Genomic DNA, 21,549 nt, shown 5'->3' with positions numbered 1-21,549 from the left:
ACAATTGTGTTACTTCCTTCAGGATGGAATCATTTGCAAAATTCCACTCTCTTATTTTAAACACTTCTGTTATTCAGTTAGAAAACTTGTTGCTTAATATGCAAATCTTAAACTAGGAAAGGGAGGGAGGAAATGAAGCTCAACAAACATTACAAAATAAAGTTGCTTTGCAGTGTTGAGGCTGCCAGGCTTTTTGTTACTCTACTTGAAAGTAAATGTGACTTGTCTGTAGAGAGTGCTGCTTCAGCAGTTCCAAATGAATTTCAAGCTTGTGCTCCATATTTTCTCTTTTGTAAGTTTAATGTATTCAGCAACACTGAACTGACAATTTAAATAACTACATTTTTAAACAAACGAAGCATTGATGTTAATGTATGAAAATGGTCCAAAGCCCTGGGAGTCTTGGTTCCCACCATTGTTTATTCTGACAACAGGATATAATTGCTTACTTACTTGGCAGCAAATTTAACCATCTGCTTGCTTGCATGGTCTCCTACCGCCACAAGAGCCTGGACATTAAACTGCTGCTGTCGTAGGACTAAGAAACACTGCTTTCCTGAAAAAGACAAAAAGTATACAAGTGTATTAAGGACATGCTAGTTTTATACCATGCTAGTTCAGGTTTTACAAAGAAGAAAAATGTTTTCCTATTTAAAAATTGGGTTCAAATTTACTATACTCAATAGGGCCATACACATGGGTATTTGGCTTTGACAGCCAAAATACTCATACTCAACTGACAGGCTAAAACCCAAGTTCCTCCTATGCTTTTAAAATGTTATTGAGAACGTAAGCAAATCATCGATTTCAAAAAACATTATTTATCAAGAGAATTATTTTGTGATTGTATGTACTTACTAAACAAATTTCAAATAACTTCAGATCACTTTCACCATTCATTCAAAAGCTAGTATATTTTATAGGCAAAGGTACTATGCTAACCATCAAAGGAGCCTCAAATGATGCAACTATGAAACCTTAGTCACAGGAACTTAAATGTTCTTTGCAGGTGGTTCCTTTAATTTCCTTCCAAAGTACATTTTAAAAAGCATTTAGAATAACGGACTAGCTTATCTCATATTTTATTTTACTCATTTATTTATGATCTTCCTAATCTTTCATCCTATATAATTGTTACACTTTTTTTTAAACCCCCAATAATTCACTTTGTCTATAAAAGATCATTCTCTTTATGCCCTAAAACCAGTATTATTTCTGTGTTAATTCTGAGCCTCGTGATTCTCTCTTCTTTCATAAGGAACTGTCATTCCTTATTATTAACCTTTTGAAAGACAGTCATAATAGATCCAGTCACTATCCTTGTGGCAACTCTTTTTTTCTAAAAAGATTCTTTTTACAAGTCTCTGATCACATTTTGGGACACTACTTCCTCATAAAACAAGTTAAATCTTTTCTAGACCACTTTTCTTATCAGATTTTCTTTCAAAACATCAAGATTTTGGGGGGGGGGGGGTTTAAATGAGAATTATCTTTTACACCGAGAATTAGCTTTGCCCCTTATACCTTCCCCTAAAAAAGCAAAAGATGCAAGCAGACTTGCAGTTAATACATTCAACATAGTTTTGAAATGCAAATCTGACAGCAATCATGATGTTAAAAAAAAGGCTGCAGAGTACCAACACAGACACAATCTATGGACTTCCAAATCATGTATGATTGACATATTTTTATACTACATAGATACCATTTCCCCTTTCCTTTGGAGTATGATCCAGTTACTAAGTAAAATCTCTCTCTTTTTAAAAATTATTTAATTATTTTTGGCTGCACTGGGTCTTTGTTGCTGCAGGTTTTCTTTCTCAAGTTGTGGTGAGAGGAGGCTACTCTTCGTTGCAGTGTGCAGGCTTCTCGTGGTGGCTTCTCTTGTTGCAGAGCGTGGATTCCAGGTGTGTGGGCTCCAGAGTGCAGCTTCAGTAGTTGTGGCACAGACTTAGTTGCCTGGCTGCATGTGGGATCTTCCTGGGGTAGGAATCAAACCTGTGTTCCCTGCATTGGCAGGTGGATTCTTAGCCAGTGGACTTCAAGGGAGGCTCTAAGCAAAATCTTAAACAAGAAAACTACGTGAGCTGTACAAATTCAAAGGGATTTTCAAGATGCTGAACTGATAAAGATTGTTACTCTACAGAAATCTGCAGATGAATCAAATGACATTATCCCAAGAACTACTGAAATTATAGCCAGATATTAGCCCACTCAGAACAGAATGTTAACAGGAAATAGAAGGTAATGTGCATGACTTAGTAAGCATTTTAGCTGCTTTAATAGTGCAGACAGAGGCAGCACTGACTGGGCTGCACTACAAAGCAATCTTGTGATGAACTGCAATGCTAGACAAAAACCCTGGAGAGAACAGAGAGCTCCATAGTACTTACAAAGGGTGACCATGTCTTTAGGTTAGCACTAAGGGGTGACATGTAGTAGAAGGGTTTGGTAAAGAGTAAAAGCTTTTAAATCAAAAGATATGGGATCATATCCCGTTACTTCCTATAAGGGGCCTGCTGCTGCTGCTAAGTCACTTCAGTCGTGTCCGACTCTGTGTGACCCCACAGACGGCAGCCCACCAGGCTCCACCATCCCTGGGATTCTCCAGGCAAGAACACTGGAGTGGGTTGCCATTTCCTTCTCCAATGCATGAAAGTGAAAAGTGAAAGTGAAGTCACTCAGTCGTGTCCAACTCTTTGCGACCCCATGGACTGCAGCCTACCAGGCTCCTCCGTCCATGGGATTTTCCAGGCAAAGTACTGGACTGGGCCTACCAGAATATTAATTATGTCTCAGTTATTCATCTGCAAAATGAAGAAAATAACAGCATATTACTCATGGGGTTTTCTTGAATTTTCATCTATACTCTTGAGGATTATATAGTAAGTTTATAATTGTGACAAACACCCAATTAATGTTAACTGCAAACTAGTACTACTACCTTTTAACTATTATCATTACTAATAGCACTACTGCCACTGCCTACTTATTTGAGGACTGTGAAAACTGGCTGCCCAGGTGGCACCAGTGGTAAAGAACCTGTCTGCCAATGCAGGAGATGCAGAAGATGCAGGTTTGATCCCTGGGTCAGAAAGATCCCATGAAGCAGGAAATGGCAATCCATTCCAGTATTCTTGCCTGGAAACTTCCATGGACAGAGGAGCCTGGCAGGCTGTAGTCCGTGGATCGCAGAGTCGGACATGACAGCATGCATGCACTGCACGACCATTTCTATTTCACAGCTGGATCACTATGTCCAAAAGCTATGGTGGGTGTTGGGAACACAAAGTATGTATTTGTCAGACACCCATGACAGACTGTTATGTGAACAAAGTGATAAAGCCAATCATAATTTTAAGAGATATTAAAATTGACTGCATAAAAAAACCCACCAAAATATGAAATTGTATAGGAAGAAAAACACCAAAAAATGTGGCTACTAATGGATGGTGAAATCATGGAGAATTATACTGTTCTTCATATTTTCTGAACTTTCTACAATAAGCATGTACTATTTTTTTTAATCAGAAAAAATAATTTTTAAGAGACCAATAAAGTCAAAGATGAAGGTACAGAAGAAAGGTACGGGTTAAAAGAAAATTGTGGCCATGTTCCAGATTCAACACAGGAGATAAGCAGAACTATGTACTTAGGAGTACATAGAAGCAAGCATACTCCTAAGAGCTAACATGCCTTCTAGGAAACAGAAATCATGAAATCAATGATTATGAGTGAAGCGAACAATGTTCACTGTTCTCTTTTAATGTTTAATGTATTTAGTCTATGTAATTTTAAAATTTTAATCGTAAAAAAAAAAAAAAAAAAACCAATAGACGAAAGCAAAGGGGAGGTGAGACCAATGTATGATGAGTTGCTTCAGTTGTGTCCGACTCTTTGCGACTCCATGAACTGTAGCCCGCCAGGCTCCTTTGTCCATGGGATTCTCCAGGTAAGAATATTGGAGTGGGTTGCCATGCCCTTCTCCAGGGGATCTTCCCAACCCAGGGATCGAACCCTTGTCTCTTAGGTCTCCTGCATTGGCAGGCAGGTTCTTTACAACTAGTGCCACCTGGGATGTCCGAGACCAATACCATCAGCATACTATAAAGCCACAGTAAGTAAAAACGTACAGAAAGAGGCAGATCAATGCAGCATAAAAAAGAACTGAGAAGATGCCCTATTAGAGCAAAGAGATTTTAATTCTAGTGGAATTCAGGAGATAACTAAAAAACTGAGCAATACAATAGAAAAGGGGAGGACTTTCTAAGTTTGAACATTATAGAAATGCCTATACATAAAAATTAAAAAACCACTCTGGGAAAAATACCTACTGAATGACATATAACTTATATGAGTTAATAACTTTAATACATAAAGATCTTAAAGATGTATAAGTAAAGAACACTGAGATCCCAATGGGTGATGGACTAGAACAAATAATCTAAAAGAAAAACACCCTAGTAAGTATTCATGGCAGATAGATGGGGAAACAGTGGAAACAATGGCTGACTTTATTTTTCTGGGCTCCAAAATCACTGCAGATGGTGACTGCAGCCATGAAATTAAAAGACGCTTACTCCTTGGAAGGAAACTTATGACCAACCTAGACAGCATATTAAAAAGCAGAGACGTTACTTTGTCAACAAAGGTCTGTCTAGTCAAGGCTATGGTTTTTCCAGTGGTCATGTATGGATGTGAGAGTTGGGACTGTGAAGAAAGCTGAGCGCCGAAGAATTGATGCTTTGAACTGTGGTGTTGGAGAAGACTCTTGAGAGTCCCTTGGACTGCAAGGAGATCCAATCAGTCCATCCTAAAGGAGACCAGTCCTGGGTGTTCATTGGAAGGACTGATGTTGAGGCTGAAACTCCAATACTTTGGCCACCTGATGTGAAGAACTGATTCACTGGAAAAGACCCTGATGCTAGGAAAGATTGGAGGTAGGAGGAGAAGGGGATGAAAGGGGATGAGATGATTGGATGGCATCATCGACTCGACGGACATGGGTTTGGGTGGACTCCGGGAGTTGATGACGGACAGGGAGGCCTGGCGTGCTGCGGTTCATGGGGTCGCAAAGAGTCGGACACGACTGAGCAACTGAACTGAACTGAAGTAAACATAAGGAGAAAAATGTCACTGGAAATGAAACTATTGTAAGTTGAAACAAATACGGATTATGACACATACCTCTCATACTAGAATAAATTTAAAAATATACACTATTACTCAATGCTCAGAAGAATTAAGTGAAAACCATTCTTTCATAACTTGTCCATAGCCAAGATAGGCTTGTACAGTGCTTTCAGAGATCAATTTGGCAATGGGCTTAAAACATTCTGATTCAAAAAATATGTTTCTTAGAATGTATGTTAAGAAAATTAAATAGGGAACGTATTACTGACAAAGCTGTTCATTATAGCTTTATTTAAATAAAAGAAATAAGGTTTAACATCACCCCATATTTATGTAATTTTCACTAGTACAACAGATCTACATGTGACTCTAATGCTATGGTCCCAAGTTTTCTGTGTTCAAAGCACTTTCAAATACTAGAACCTTGATGGTACATTCAAAAAGATTTTTAAAAGACTTAAAAAATCAGTACTGGTTTCCTGGTAAACAGAGCTGTCCACTCAGACCCCCTCTATCAAGTGCTTTTGACACCAAGTTCTTGAAAGGTGTTAGTAAACTAAATTGTTCTTTCTTTGACTCTGGTCAGTGATACACTGCACAGCGTGATCTGCTCAGTTCAATGTCCTAAAAGGCATTTTCCTATACACTGGTGAGTGATAATAAGGGCATGTGTGTGTGACTCCTTTTATATAAATTTAAAAACAAAGGATATGCTCATACTTGTAAATGCACTTTTCTTCCTGAGAGAATACACAAGAAACAAAACTGGTTTTTTGAGGGGTGGGGAGAGGAACAGACTGGAGCTAGATTTGTGATATTTTTATTTTTCTTCCTTTTTAAAAACTGAAGAATAGTTGATTTACAACACTGTGTTAATTTCAGGTGTACAGCAAAGTATAGACAGGTAATAGATAAAACAGATAGGTAGATAAATGGCACATCTTCTTTATCCATTCATCTGGTGATGGCCACTTAGGCTGCTTCCGTGTCTTACTTATTGCAAACAGTGCTGCTTATGAACAAATGGGGTGCATGTATCTATCTTTATGAACTAGTTTTTGTCTTTTCTGGATACATGCCCAGGTGTGGGATTGCTGGATCATAGTGTAGCTCTAATTTTCATCTTACATCTTTTTGAACTATAGGATGTTAATTTTTACTATAGCAATATATTATTTTTTATTCTAAGAAGCAATTACATAATTTCTCAGTTTAGCAAAGAGTTCTCATTACTTAAGTTAATACAAGAACTTTATATGACAGATTAATCAATTGCTATATGACCCTAATGCTGGGAAAGACTGAAGGCAGGAGGAGAAGGGAACAACGGAGAATGAGATGTTGGATGGCATCATGACTCAGTGGATGAGTCTGAGCAAACTGGGAGATACTGAAGGGAGAGGGAAGCCTGGAATGCTGTAGTCCATGGGGTCACAGAGTCTAGAGATGATTGAGTGACTGAACAACAATTTATCTTTCTTCATGGAATGCCCCAGCAGAAATGAGTTTATAGAAAGGAAAAGTCAGTGTTCAAAACAGCAAAATGAATTCACTATTTTTAAATATTTTAAGTTCTCAGCAGTTAAAAATTTGTGTTGTACTTTTATTCTTAAGTTTTTAGAAGCAGTTTCTTAAATTTACACAAGAGGACTGTTTTAGAAAAGTGTAAAGTTGGAAACCTTCCTTTATAGCATCAAGTGCAATCTTTATTTCTAAGCTGAAGAACAAACATGGTACATAGTCAAGACAAAAGGTTTACTCTTATCTCCACTTCAGTGATGGCTCAATAAAGAAGTAAGCCTTGGTGGAAGAACCAGTTATCAAAGATGTGAGGCAATCTTATGTTTTCATCTATTCCTACTGTCCTTTAGCTTGTCAAGCTCCTGAATTTATTAGATGATGTATCTTCACTTCCTAACACCCAACATTAACATCTTCCTTCACTGCTTATGTTAATCAATTATGGAATAAACCACAAAGACCTATATGTTTTAAAATACTTTCCATTTATTATTTTCCCTGAAATATTCTTATATGGATATAAGTTGAGGTTTTGACTCTTGGTATTAAAAATTCTAAGGGTTTCTCTGGTGACTCAGTGGTAAAAATACACCTGTCAATGCAGGAGATGTGGGTTTGATCCCTTGGTCAGGAAGATCTCCAGGAGAAGGAAATGGCAACCCACTCCAGTATTCTTGCCTGGAAAATCCCATGGACAGAGAAGCCTTGTGGGCTACAGTCCACAGAGGGTGGCGAAGGGTCGGACATGACTTATTGACTAAATACAACAACAAATAAAAATTCTCTCTGACCACCTAAATAAATCAGCTCTTTTGGAAGTATAAGTTAAGGTTTTAGGAAGAATAATCTTGGGCCAATGACTTCATGCAGTATGTATAAAATTTGAAAGGAATCATACATATTTCAATTACTTTCATTTCAAGGATTTATATTAATTAATTTATTTATTTATTTTAATTGGAGGCTAATTACTTTACAATATTGTGGTGGTTTTTGCCATACATTCACATGAATCAGCCATTTCAATTACTTTCACTAAGCACTTAAGCTTTCACAATCAAAGAAACTAATGCTAAATGTTTCATTAAGAATTAAAAACTTCCCCTTACGTCTACATAAAATTCTTGATTTTAGGGATTTGATACATAAACCTATTGTGAGAAATCTGATTTGTAATCTTTAAAAATATGCAAAATACTGCCCTTAATTTGAGGAGAAAAATATACAAATATTTGTTATATAAACAGACTAAAGGCTCCCCCCCTTAACAGAATTCTAGCTGTCATACTTTTGACACTTTAATTTCCTTATTCATGGTTTTTCAGCACTTTACTTGAAACTGACAGCATTTGTATTTTTTCTAAGTCCAATTTTAATGTGCTACTACTTCTGGAGTTAAAACACATGAATGATTCCTAATCAGTCATATTTATTGTCATTATAAATTTTCCATGTAAGGAAGAAGGGAGTAGCAGCAACCAGGATTCCGAAATTCAAAGATTTTATTTATCTTTTTCAACTAATCTTATCAGAAATAAAAAGCACTGACAATCATTACTGCCAAGAGTGTGAAGCAAGTGGCACTGCCACACGCTTGGGGGACTATAACTGAGTATAGCATTTCGGGAGTGTAATCTGGTACTGGAAAATTTTAATATGCATATGCCAACCCTTCAACCCAGCAATTTAGCTTCTAGAAATCTACTTTGGAGAAATACTGCCTAATGTAGATCTGTAACCGATATCATGGAAGTATCTCCAAGAAACATTGTTAACCGGAAAAAAAAAAAAAAGGTATAGAAACCATGTACAAATATGGTATCATCTACATAAGACAAATTAAAACACATACAAAACAAAATCATATATGTATGTATGTGTGTGCATATGTGCATTAAAAAGAAAGATTTGGGGGGGAAGACACTGACAAACTATTAAGAATTAATAGCAAAGGCTAGGGCAAAGGATAGGCAGTAGAGAAGAAAAAGGAAGATATTATTTGTACTCTTTGAAAAATCCATGTGAAAACATTAACGTATTACCTGGTTAACTTACAACTTACATACACACATGTATCCAAACTTAAAAACAAAGTAGGATCTTCTAAGTAAAAATTATAAACACCAGATTAATGAAAATTCAAAAACAAAATTACTGAAATTTAGCTTAGTACTATTCTAAAAAAATACTATCCACTCCTTTACTAAATTCAGTTTATTACAAGAATCCAAAAATGGCTCAACATTAAGAAATCCATTATTGTAAACCAATACAATTACATACAGTTGGTTCTAGCTACTTGTGGTTTTATATGTTTTTCATGGGGTTGCAAAGAGTCAGACATGACTGAATAACTGAGCATACACACACATTTTATAAAGTCACCAGGAACAATGAATTAGCAAGTACTGAACCACTGCTCCTAGGGGAAATATAGAATGAGGTTTCTGTGCACGTCTGGTCATGGTATTTTTATTAGTCCAACAATACATAAATCAGCTGTGTGTATTTCTGTTTAAAGACACCTTATTTAGTATATATCGTTGATTCATTAACATAGAACTCATGTCCAACAACACTATAACTCATGCTGAGACAAAACTTAGCTATTAATAATTCATATTTTCTCCATAATATATATTATGGGCTCTCCTTTATTTAGGAATACCAGAGAACACTTTAGCACTGTGCTTCAGAGGCAATTTTAAACAGTTAGATTACCAAAATAAAGCAGAAAACTGTGAAGAATGTAGCACTGAATAGATTGCAAAGAGGACACCTGTTTGCGAGAGCTGATACAAGGCAGAGCTTCACTGTGTTTAACCTCAGCTGATAATGTTGTATTAGGAGACTCAAATTTCTCACCACTGCTCATGTGAATATCTGGTACGTCTGTGAATGACAGTGAAAGTTCTCCAAGTGTTGATTTTGGGGTTACAAATATATGTTATAGTAGGTGAATTTGCAAATACACAATCTGTGAATAATGAAGATCAACTGATTATTTCCAACAAAAAAACAAACAGGAGAGTATACTGAATCTCTATATAAATATGTCAACACAATGATATTTTGAGGGAAAATTTTTTCTGGAAAAGGAATGATAAAATTTAACACCTATTCCTGAGACAGAAAACTTGGACTAGATGAAAACTTCTAACCTACTTTTTAAACTTTGGTACTGTTTCCTAGTAACACTGTATGCAGAACACCTAAAGACATGAAATAAATCAGCAGGAGTTTATACCTCTACTGTTTGAAAAATTATTCATTGTGAGAATCCTTGCAAAACTGGGGAATCTACTAATTATTGCAGAGAGAAACAAGAAATGAGATAAACATTTGAAAGAAAAGGACAAAATGATTATTTGTAAATGTTATCAATGCCTACCTATAATCCTCATGTACCTCAATAATTATCAATTCATGGCCATTTGTTTCAGCCTTATCCCTCAATTTCTGTACTATTTTGAAGCAAACTCCTGCAAACTCTCTATTATTTCATCCATATATAATTTGGTATGGATCCATAAGAGACGTCTTTTTAAAAGAAACATTACAACAATATTATCTCAACTTCAAAAAAATGAACGATTTTTTAACACCAAATATCTAGTCAATGTTCAAATATTCAACAGTCTCAGTCCCTTTTCAACTATATATTTAAATTAGGATCTAAATAAGTGATTAGTTGAGAGATAGATCTGTTTTAACCCATAGGCTCCTCCTCCTGGTTCAATTTATTTCTTGAAGAGATCAGGCTTTTTTGCCTGGTAGTTTACTACAGTCTAGATTTTGCTGCCTGTATCCCCATTGTCATTTAACATGTTCCTTTGTCCTACAACTTTCCTGTAATTTGGTAGTTAGATCTAAAGGCTTAATGAGATGTGGGGATAACTTTTTGGGTAAGACTACTTCATTGGGTGGTGTTGTATTCTCTCATAAATAGACATAAAATATTCTGGTTGTCTCTCTATTATATGTTGTTAGCAATCACTGATGATCAATACCTAGATAATTCACTGGGGGCAAAATAACAATGTTCTAATATTCTTCATTTTATTGGCTAGATACTTCTCTAAAGGGACACCTCCCCATACCTACTATTTGGTTAGTCAGCGATATACAATTCATACAGAAATGACACTTCCAGTATTTACCAGATTTGAAAATAATGAGCTTGTTCTATTCATGACCAACTAGGTTTTCAGTTTGTTTGCCTTAGCATTATTATAAACTTATGGATTTAAACATATCTGATGTGTTTCAATTCACTGTAGTTGTCCTTTCTCATTTTCAAACTGTTCTATTTTTTGGATAAGTGTGGGGGGAAGTACTGTTGGTTCAGGATTACATGTAGCATGCACTCCATCTTTTAATTTGCTAAATAACTGTGTTTAGGAAACAAGGTGCCAATTTGGACAGAACAAAGGTTCCTCATCTAATGGGAGAAAATAAATGAAGGATTACAATACAGTGTGATTATTGCTGGTAGAATAAATGGCCCAACCTTTCATGAAGGCAAATCAACATTTCTTTAAAAAGTTAAAATTCTACCAGTATTTTTCTCAAAGTCCAGTAGTAGTCATCTATGTGGGGGAGGATACTGAAAGAATAGACAAATTCTTAACAGAAGTGATTCTGAGACTGTAAGATATATATGTATAAAATGTTGGAATTTTTAAAATAATAGGCCTATATTAATTCGATAATAAACATTTTAAAATAAAAAGAACTGTTGTAACACAGAATGTATTAAATAGTATAGAAGTAATTAACTGCTAGGGCAACGGAAGGTGTCCTAAAAAGCTTCTGAATTCTGTTCATATTCCACCAGTTACTATGAGAATTAGGGCAAGTAGCTTTATCATTCTGAGCCTTACTCTCCTCACGTATAAGGAATAGCAATGCCTATTCTACCTATTTCACAAGTTTGTGGGGATGATCAAGGGTGAAAAAGTGTCTAAAAGCATAAAGTTATAAACTAATAAGAGTCACTAATACTTTCAGGCAATTTGGAACACTAGTTTCCATAGGAAATTGAAGTTTGTTTAAACTCCCCTAGTATTTCTTTTCTGTTGTTAACGCTAAATTCTTAGCACTGTCTAACAGAAGTTTTTACAATGATAAAAATATTTTATATTTGTCCTGTCTGTTCAATATGGAGCCACTAACCACTCTGGCTACTAAGCACTGAAAATACAGCTGATGTCTGAGCTATAGAATTTCAATTTTAATAGCTAAATGTAGCCAGCGGCTACCTGACAACTCAGGCTACCTATATCTCTCTTCTACCTCTCTCCTTATGTAAATATTACAAATGTTAGAATATTTTCATATTAACAAATGAAAAACTTCTCAAAAACACTCTTTTACTTCAAAAAAATCAAACTTTTGAGAGGTTCTAGAAAAGTACCTTAAAGTTTTAGATTTCACCTGAGTTTTAAGGCCAAATTATTATTATTATTATTTTTTAATTGAAGGATAATTGCTGTCAAACATCAACATCAATCAGCGGTAGGTGTATATATGTCCCCTCCCTCTTGACCTTCCCCTCCCATCTCCCTCCACATCCCACCCCTCTAGGTTGATACAGAGACCCTGTTTGAACTCCCTGAGACATACAGCAAATTCCCATTGGCTATGTGTTTTACATAAGGTAATGTAAGTTTTCATTTTACTCTCTTCTTACATCTCACCCTCTCCTCCCCTCTCCCTGTGTCCAGAAGTCTATTCTGTTTCTCCACTGCTGCCTTGTAAATAAATTCATCAGTACCATATTTCTAGATTCCATATATGAGTTAGTATATGATATTTATCTTTCTTTCTGATTTACTTCACTCTGTGTAATAGTCTCTAGATTCATCCACCTCATTAGAACGGACTCAAATGTGTTCCTTTTTATGGCTGAGTAATATTCGTTTGTAGATGTACCACAACTTCTTTATCCATTCATTTGTTGATGGACATCTAGGTTGCTTCCATGTTCTAGGTATTATAAATAGTGCTGCAATGAACATTGGGGTGCATGCGTCTTTTTCAATTTTGGTTTCCTCAGGGTATATACCTAAGAGTGGGACTGCTGGGTCATATGGTGGCTTTAATCCTAGTTTTTTAAGGAAATCTCCATACTGTCTTCCTTAGTGGCTTTATCAATTTATATTCCCACCAACAGTGCAAAAGGGTTCCCTTTTCTCCACACCTTCTCCAGCATTTATTGTTTGTAGACTTTTTGATGATGGAAAGTCCAAATTAAGAATATCTTATAAGAACCTAAAATTAGCCATGAAAGTGAAAGAGCAGAGTGAAAAAGTTGGCTTAAAGCTCAACATTCAGAAAACTAAGATCTGGTCCCATCACTTCATGGGAAATAGATGGGGAAACAGTGTCAGACTTTATTTTTGGGGGCTCCAAAATCACTGCAGATGGTGATTGCAGCCATGAAATTAAAAGTCGTTTACTCCTTGGAAGGAAAGTTATGACCAACCTAGACAGCATATTACAAAGCAGAGACATTACTTTGCCAACAAGGTCCGTCTAGTCAAGGCTATGGTCTTTCCAGTGGTCATGTATAGATGTGAGAGTTGGACTGTGAGGAAAGCTGAGCGCCAAAGAATTGATGCTTTTGAACTGTGGTGCTGGAGAAGACTCTTGCGAGTCCCTTGGGCTGCAAGGAGATCCAACCAGTCCATCCTAAAGGAGACCAGTCCTGGGTGTTCATTGGAATGACTGATGTTGAGGCTAAAATTCCAATACTTTGGCCACCTCATGCGAAGAGTTGACTCATTGGAAAAGACCCTGATGCTGGGAGGGATTGGGGACAGGAGGAGAAGGGGACGACAGAGGATGAGATGGCTGGATGGCATCATCAACTCGATGCGCATGAGTTTGGGTGAAGTCCAGGAGCTGGTGACGGACAGGGAGGCCTGGCGTGCAGAGTCGGACATGACTGAGCGACTGAACTAAACTGAATATTTTACATTGATTTAAGAAGGAAAACAGGTGTTTCTATTTTGTTTTTAAAGATCTACCTTGCCTTGTGAGAAATTGCAAAAGAAAAATTCAGTGATTACCAAAAGACCTGTAACCATCTAATCGATCTTACCTTTAGCTCTGCTTGTATGAACCCTTGCACGCACCCAAACAACTTCACCAGCTTTTTGCACTGTCAAATCACTAATTCGAACCAAAACTCGATCTGTAGTAGAAAAGTGAAACAATTTTGTACTTCAGAATTTACAAAGAGATCAAGATCAAAATTACTTTGTTTGACAGCTAACGTAAGTACTTGATATTATCTTAAATGATTCTTATCTCTAGCAACACTCTTTTCTTTTGCTTTTCTTTTTATTGGTTTACAACATCATATGCTTCATATGTTTAACATTATATTTCAGCTTCTATATACTTAACAGTATGCTCAATACCAAGTTTAGTTTCCAAACATTTCCACAGATTTGACCCTGTTACCCTTTTCACCCTCCCCTCATGCTCCTTCTAGTAACCACTACTCTGCTCTCTCTCTGTTTTGTTGTTTGGTTTGCTTATTTATTAATTTTTGTATCCCATCCATGTTGTTGCAAAAGGCAAGATTTCATCTTTTTTAATGGCACACAAATATACCACGTCTTCTTTCTTATCTATTTCTCTATCGACAGGCACTTAGCGTGTTTTCATATTTTGGCTACTGGAAAAAATGCTGCGGTAACATAAGGATGCACATATATTTTGATTAGTACTTTCATATTCTTCAGATAAATACCCAGAAGTGGAACTGCTGTATTATATGGTAGTTCTATTCTTAATTTTTTGAGGAACCCCTGTACTGTTTTCCATAGTGGCTATAACCAATTTACATTCCTACTCACGTTGTACGAGGGTTAACACCTTCTTTATCACCTTCTGTATGCAATTTGCCTCAAGTTTTATGAATTGACTATCCTAAATATATCTCTAAAACCTATACAATTCTCTTTCATCTTCACTGCCACCATTCTAAACCAACATACTATATCTTGCCTGCTGCTGCTGCTGCTAAGTCGCTTCAGTCGTGTCTGACTCTGTGCGATCCCAGAGATGGCAGCCCACCAGGCTCCCCCGTCCCTGGGATTCTCCAGGCAAGAACACTGGACTGGGTTGCCATTTCCTTCTCCAATGCATGAAAGTGAAAACGGAAAGTGAAGTTGCTCAGTCGTGTCCAACTCCTAGCGACCCCATGGACTGCAGCTCACCAGGCTCCTCCGTCCATGGGATTTTCCAGGCAAGAGTACTAGAGTGGGGTGCCACTGCCTTCTCCAAACAACTTACTAGACAATCAAAATTCAAAACAAAACAATAAATCTAAAAGAATAGACTTATTAGTAAGCATCATGATTACAGTAATTTTAATAGTACTTTGGAAAAGAAAGAATAATGGCCCTTCTTTCATGTGGCACTCCAATGAAGTAGCATAGGCGTTCTCAACCTTTAATGTATCCACACATAGCTGAGGTGCATGTCACAGTCCCACCAATATGAGTGGCTAAGGCAAAGATTAGTGGCAGTAGGGTTTCAATTTGAAAACCTACTACCTCCTCCACAATTAAGTCATTCATATTAGAATAAAAGAAATTTGAAGAAATGGAAGCAGACAGATAACTTTATGTTGAACAAAATTTTCTGATTTTAACAGAGGTAAAACCAAGGGTAGAATTTTGCTGTTATTTAGTGTAATCAGATTACATAGGTAGTTTAAGCTTTCTTTTGGTAGGGAAAGCTTATAACTGTTATAGTTACTGTTATAACAGTAGTCTGGATTTGATAGCTAAATGGGAACAATATTTGTGGCAAAGGGTGACTGAGGCTTATGTAGGAGTCAAACTCCAGTAAGATTTTTGATGTTAGAGCTCAACGAAGTACAGTTCAGGAAGACAGATAAGCTGATAAAAAGTCTCACATGACCTCTTCTGCTTGTCCTGGCAGGGGTAGTAGTCCTCTCCTATAGCATATTGCTTCTATCCCATTTTATACTCAATTATTTTACTTCACTAGCTTTATCTTTTGGAAATGGTTTATTCTGAGCAACCTATTTTGGTCTTTCATTGCACATTTTCCCAACAAAGTTGGGGAGGAAAAGTGATGTTGCAACCATGCAATGAGTTAAATCTAAAATAACAATTAAAACTGACCTGGGGTATATTATTTTCAAAGCATAAAATTCACAGGCAGGCATATATATTAGCAGTATTTGGTGCTTCCAATGGGCCAGAGCCTAAAGGTCTGCAGGTGTACCAAAGCTTGAAAGCTTTGGGGTGTCTACCAGAAGAAAAATGATTGTTAAATTGTTGAGTAGGATAAACTTGTTGAAATTGCATATATAAAATAGGGGGGAAAAAAAGAGAACAAAAATAGACACAAACAAAAAGAAACCAATAAAAGGAAAACAAATGTTTACAAATAGCAAACTTACAGGTCTGAGAGAAACAATTAAATCATTTTCAAAGAAATAGTTATATAAGTCAAGGAGAGTACTAAAAGAGGTAGCTTCATGAGGCATGCAAAAAAGGCTGCATATGAAGAAAGCAGCTACTATTAACTATCTTTTATCTCCTAGGCCAGAGTCAAATCTTTTTACATGATCACTTAGGAATATTTTTCTAATATAATTTACCCCTTAAAATATACTAATTTAATGTATTTTCTTCCTTTTCTAGATTAGGGACCCTAAATTGATAATATTTGCACAGGGTTATGGCATATGCTTGGACTTTCAAGGTGGCTCAGTAGTGAAGAATCTGCCTGCCAAGCAGGAGATGTGTATTCCATCCCTGGGTTGGGAAGACCCCCTGGAGAAGGAAATGGCAACCCACTCCATTCTTGCCTGGGAAATCACATGGACAGAGGAGCCTGGCTGGCTACAGTGGATGGGGTCTCAAAGAGTCAGAGGTGACTTAGCAACTAAACAACAACAATGGCATAAGTTTGCCATTTAAGTTTTTCAGAATTATGCCTTCAGAGTTATGTTTTCAGTTATGTCAGCCTTACTTAAAATTTTATGAAGAGCTTTCCTGGAATTAGAAAGTAAAAAAAGCCTTTTTAAATTATCACATAACTACTAACCTGGTTTTTCTTGTGATTGTATCATTGAAGATACTCCGTATCTTTCTTTTGCATAATCCTACAAAAAAAGTTTTTACATTATGACTTTTTATTTAAACACTAATAGCATAGTATTAATAAACACAGAAACACAATAGAAAAAGATGAATTCATTTTAACTTTCAGGACTATTTTATTAATTCAAACTAGTAGTTTTAACCTGTGGAAATATGTCATATCATTTAATATGCACTCCATAGAAAAAGGATAAGCACCCAGCTTCTGGATAATTTATTTTGAAGATCACCACTCCTGGATTGATATACCATACAGAACAGCATTCTCAAATAAAATTTACACACATGTACAACACATCTTAACTACTTTCTTCAAAAAGGAGATTAAACTACTTCAAAGCAGGGTTATAAATTTCCTCTTTTTGAAGGGAGAAGGATGAGATACCACAGTTTTATTAACTTCCTATTACAGGAAGAGATGTTCAAAGAGAACCAACAGTTAGGGATAAGCTTTCTGAGCACCAGATGTCCAGTTTTTAGAAATCAGAGATGTTGGATAAAAGCTAACTACAACTTTCCTTTTGTAAAATATCATCAAAAAATTTCCCAGCTTCCTGTTCTAAAACCGTCTTCAGGATATCAGGTTGCATGTGCTTCAACACTGACAATATGACACCAAAATTCTTATTACAGATTTTAAGCCAGGAACAGGAAAAACGAGGCCTAGAGTCCAGATTTATTAACAAACTATACTTATTAAATTGGTAAGCGGCCTTTTATTTTAATCTCACTTTACCAAGAAAATGATCTCTTAAGATCCTTCCAGCTATAAAGTGACATAACTGCCACAGTGTCTACCTTAGATAATCTATAGACCTACACTATTTGCAAAGGCACACTGCTAGATTACATACTTAATCAGATCAAGAATACACAAAAATGGTTTCCCTCAAGGTAATTTAGGATGTGAATAAAACAATTCATTTCTGTCACTATAGTTATCTGTTGGAATCCTCTCCTTTAGATTTGGAAGATATTAAATTCTGTATTTATACCAAAACAAACCAAACAACATGTTAAGGTGCTTCATGAACAATTTTTTTCCGAAATAAAAAAAAATACACCTTAAAGACAAAGACAACCCCAGTCCTACTATACAGTCACAAAATGTAGTAGGGCAGCATAAAAAGGTTACAGCATGTGAAAAGAAAAAAGGGGATCACTTATTACTACTGTTCATATTTCAGCAACCCTATTCCATCTAATGTTTTTAAAATGATCTATTCCTTATGCAGATTATCACAAATTCATGTCTCTTCAATAGAAAAATTAGCAGCTAGGTAGAAATCTCAATTTCACTAAGAGCACACATCACTTGTAGAACGGTTTCAAACATTCATTTCTGAAAAGCACTGATGGACTACAGGGTATTATGAATTACATAGATGATCTGCGGTCACTTCATCTCAAACGCATTCCCTACAAACTTCCCCACCTACCTCACTTGGATTACTTAAAAGAAAGGAAATAAAAATGACAGCTTTTCTCTAAAGCTGTCACATGGAAAACGGTCATTATAGTGGCAGACCGCTTTACGAAGTACTGTCATTACTGGAAAAACATTAGGTACACGAGTGCTGAGCAAAAATCGATTATCAGTGGACATTAAAGATTTCCGGGGAAAGAGATGGAGTACGTGAAATACGTGCCTAACCCAGCGAGGTTTAAGGTTGACCCGGCCGCTCCTACTTCCGGGGCAGTGGGTACTTCACGCCCTCCGCGCCCCCCTCCCCCGCCTTCCAGCTCAGAGACACGCTTCTTGAAAGCCATGCCTCCAGGCTCCCCAGTAAGAAATGCGATCCGGGGTGGGTCTGGCTAAGGTGCTCGGGCAAGGGCCCTGGAGGCCCGGTTGAAGACTCCGGACGCCCGGACCCCAGGCCCGTGGCCTACAAGGCAAAGTGCTGCCAGGGATCCAGAGGCCAGGGCCCCCGCTCACCCTATGCCCCGCTCTCCCCCTCCCTCCCAGCGCGATCCGGCCCAAGGGTCTGTTCAGGCCCGGAGAAGGAGGAAACCCACTTCCGCCGCGTCCATGATCTCCCGCGGCTTCTCCTGACTCCTGCGGCTGGCGTTGGCGCTGGGCATCTGGACAACTAGACTGGGCAGCGATCACCACCCTCCCTCGCAGGCTTCCGTAGGGCAGGCCAAAGGGGCTTCTCCCTCCCGCACAGTCTCCGCCCTCCCTGCACTCCGGTCACAGCACACGAGCTCGGACTCCGCGTGGAGTGTAGGCTCGGAAAGATCGCGATAACCTCAGTTCTCTCGAGATCCCGAGATCCCGGAGGCTGAAGGCCGCGCGCCGGAGTCTCCTTTTTTTGCCCCGCCCTTACGGGACTTTGCCTGGAGTTAGAGGGAATCCCCGGGAATTAGTTACAGTTTCGCGAGATGGACTCGGAGGGGAAGGGTCCCGGGCATGCCAGTTGGCACGCTCTCGCACTCATTCGTTTTTCAGCTATATCCCACCTGCGAAGTCTACTGTGTTCTCTTTTCAGCCGTATTTACTCCTCCTCGCTTTGAGAGCAAACTGTTTGCTAAAACATCCACACACGCTCAGGACTTGTCCTCCCTTGAACTTCTCCGTCAGTACTCCCCAGCGGCAGTGTAGCTTCCTGGACTCACGGCAGACTTCGCAAAAAGCTGCCACGTAGTGGGACACAGGAGTGCTGGGTTATAGGTAGGTGGCTTGTTGAGGTAGGAATGAATACTGGTGTCCAAGTCACATGTGAGGTGTAAGTGAAGTGAAGTCGCTCAGTCCTGTCCAACTCTTTGCGACCCTGTGGACTGTAGCCTACCATGCTCCACCGTCCATGGGATTTTCCAGGCAAGAGTACTAGAGTGGGTTGCCATTTCCTTCTGCAGAGGATCTTCCTGACCCAGGGATCGAACCTTGGTCTCCCCCACTGTAGGCAGACGCTTTACCCTCTGAGCCAGCAGGGAAAGGTAAGACCTGTGAGGTGTAAACCCAATGGCAAAACCTTCCACACAATTGCACTGATTGCCACACAACTGGTCTGGTTGCATTGTTAAAGGCAATGTATGCGTTGGTTGTCTAATGAATTAATCTTCCCAATTTAAGCTTTTTTTTTTTTCTCATCCACGAACCTCTTATTGCAATTGAAACTAATATAGAAGCTTGGTAAAATACTATTTCCTCTGCTAGACTTCTTTGCACCCTGCCATGTTTTAATTATTCTAGTAATCTTAACCAGGCGCGAAGTGGCACAGTTTATACTTTTCAAGAGTGCCGTTAGGCCCTAGCACGACTGAACGGGTTGTGGAGGTTACTGCATTCATGTCCTGGGATAGGATAGTGAGTAGACACATGGTCCCAACCCTCGTGTAACTTACCATCTCATTGCAGGTGTGAAATAGAGGTACCAAGTGCTAAAATTTTCTTTGAAGGCATTCACCTCAGGCTTCTCTGAGAAACTCCAGCTGAAGTCTAAGGAAGGAGTAGGAGTTAGCCAGGTGAAGAGACAAAAGAATATTCAAGGCAGGGGGTTAGGGAGAGAAAGATCTTGGATCAGTTTTGGACGTAGTGCATATAAAATGCCTTTGAGACATTTAAGGGGAGAATGTCCAGGAAACCTCTAGCTTTGTGGGGTCTAGATAAAGATAAAGATGGGCAGATAAAGATGAAGACGACACTGCCGGGTAGGTGGTAATTGATGCCCCTGGACTAGTGAAGAGGATGTTCCAAGAAGAAAGTGTTAACATTGTCAATTGCTGCCTGGGCTTCAAGTAAGATGGTAACTGAAAAATAGTTGTTGGATTTAGCAACATAGAAATCATTGGTGTTCTTAGTAAACACGTGAAGTGATGGGGTAAGGATGGGCTGACAAGTGAGTGAAAGTAAAGAAATAAAAATAAAAGTGATTACAGCCAACCTTTATATAGTGCTTACTCTGTGCTAAGCCCTAGTGTCAGTGTTAGAATCTTTTTGTCTATGGGGAAATTCAGGCAGAGAGAAGTGAAGTAATCTGCCCATGGTCTCAGGGTCGTTAAATGATGTATTTCAAAGCAGGTAGTGTGGTGCCAGGATCCATGTTCTTAACCACTGTACCTCACTGCCTTTCCTGTCTTTTGGAGATAATGAGAAGATAAGATGGGAGCGGAAGGAAAAATACAGGTGGTAGTTAATAAGGAATAAGTGAAGCTTTTTTTAAAGAGAATATCTCAGTGCATTTAAAAACTAATGGGAAAGATTCATGAAAAACTAGATTGATATACAAGACAGAAAAGGATTGAGTGATGGTATAAGGTTTTGTTTTTGTTTTTTAATAAGGGAGAGATAGGAGGTGGGACAAGGGGAAGAGGAACAATTCCTCTATCTCAGCTGGAGATGAGGATGCTAGGATAGTGGTAGATGTTTGATTTTAGGGCAATGAGAGATCTCCCATGTGATGACTTCTGTTTTCTCTAGAAGAGGAGGCTGTTATGAATGATGAGTTTGGAGGTTCCAGGGGAGGTAGAAAAGGGAGATTGGTGATTTGAGGAGAATAGAAAAGGTTAAAATATTTATAGTTCTTCAGGTTATTTGGTATTTGGTATTATTTCTGGGCATTGTAAGGACCCATTTAATAAGGACCTATGATTTGGTCCTGGAACTGAGACTTCTCCAGTAGCACATGGCTGATGTGGTACCGTCATAAAGAGGCAGTTACTTCAGTCACTGTGGAGATTTTGGTGCTGACATTGTACAGTAGAAGGGAGCCCAGAAGAGATTTGCCCTAAATATTCATGC

General features: G+C 38.0%; 1 protein-coding gene across 1 annotated transcript in view; it reads right to left on the bottom strand.

Moving 5' to 3' along the window:
• The window catches only part of DARS1 (aspartyl-tRNA synthetase 1), a 65,073-nt gene extending 46,040 nt beyond the window's left edge, over nucleotides 1-19,033 (bottom strand). The window contains exons 1-4 of the mRNA XM_006049146.3: nucleotides 18,825-19,033; nucleotides 16,753-16,810; nucleotides 13,760-13,852; nucleotides 454-556 (exon numbers count right to left, since the gene is read on the bottom strand). Coding sequence (XP_006049208.1) covers nucleotides 454-556; nucleotides 13,760-13,852; nucleotides 16,753-16,810; nucleotides 18,825-18,890 — 320 coding nt within the window. The 5' untranslated portion in view covers nucleotides 18,891-19,033. The remainder of the gene's footprint in view (nucleotides 1-453; nucleotides 557-13,759; nucleotides 13,853-16,752; nucleotides 16,811-18,824) is intronic.
• Nucleotides 19,034-21,549: the final 2,516 nt, after the last annotated feature.

This window comes from Bubalus bubalis, chromosome 2 (genome assembly GCF_019923935.1).
Source record: "Bubalus bubalis isolate 160015118507 breed Murrah chromosome 2, NDDB_SH_1, whole genome shotgun sequence".
Taxonomy (NCBI): domain Eukaryota; kingdom Metazoa; phylum Chordata; class Mammalia; order Artiodactyla; family Bovidae; genus Bubalus; species Bubalus bubalis.
The sequence above is the reverse complement of the archived record's forward strand: the minus strand, read 5'-3'. Positions and strand labels throughout refer to the sequence as shown.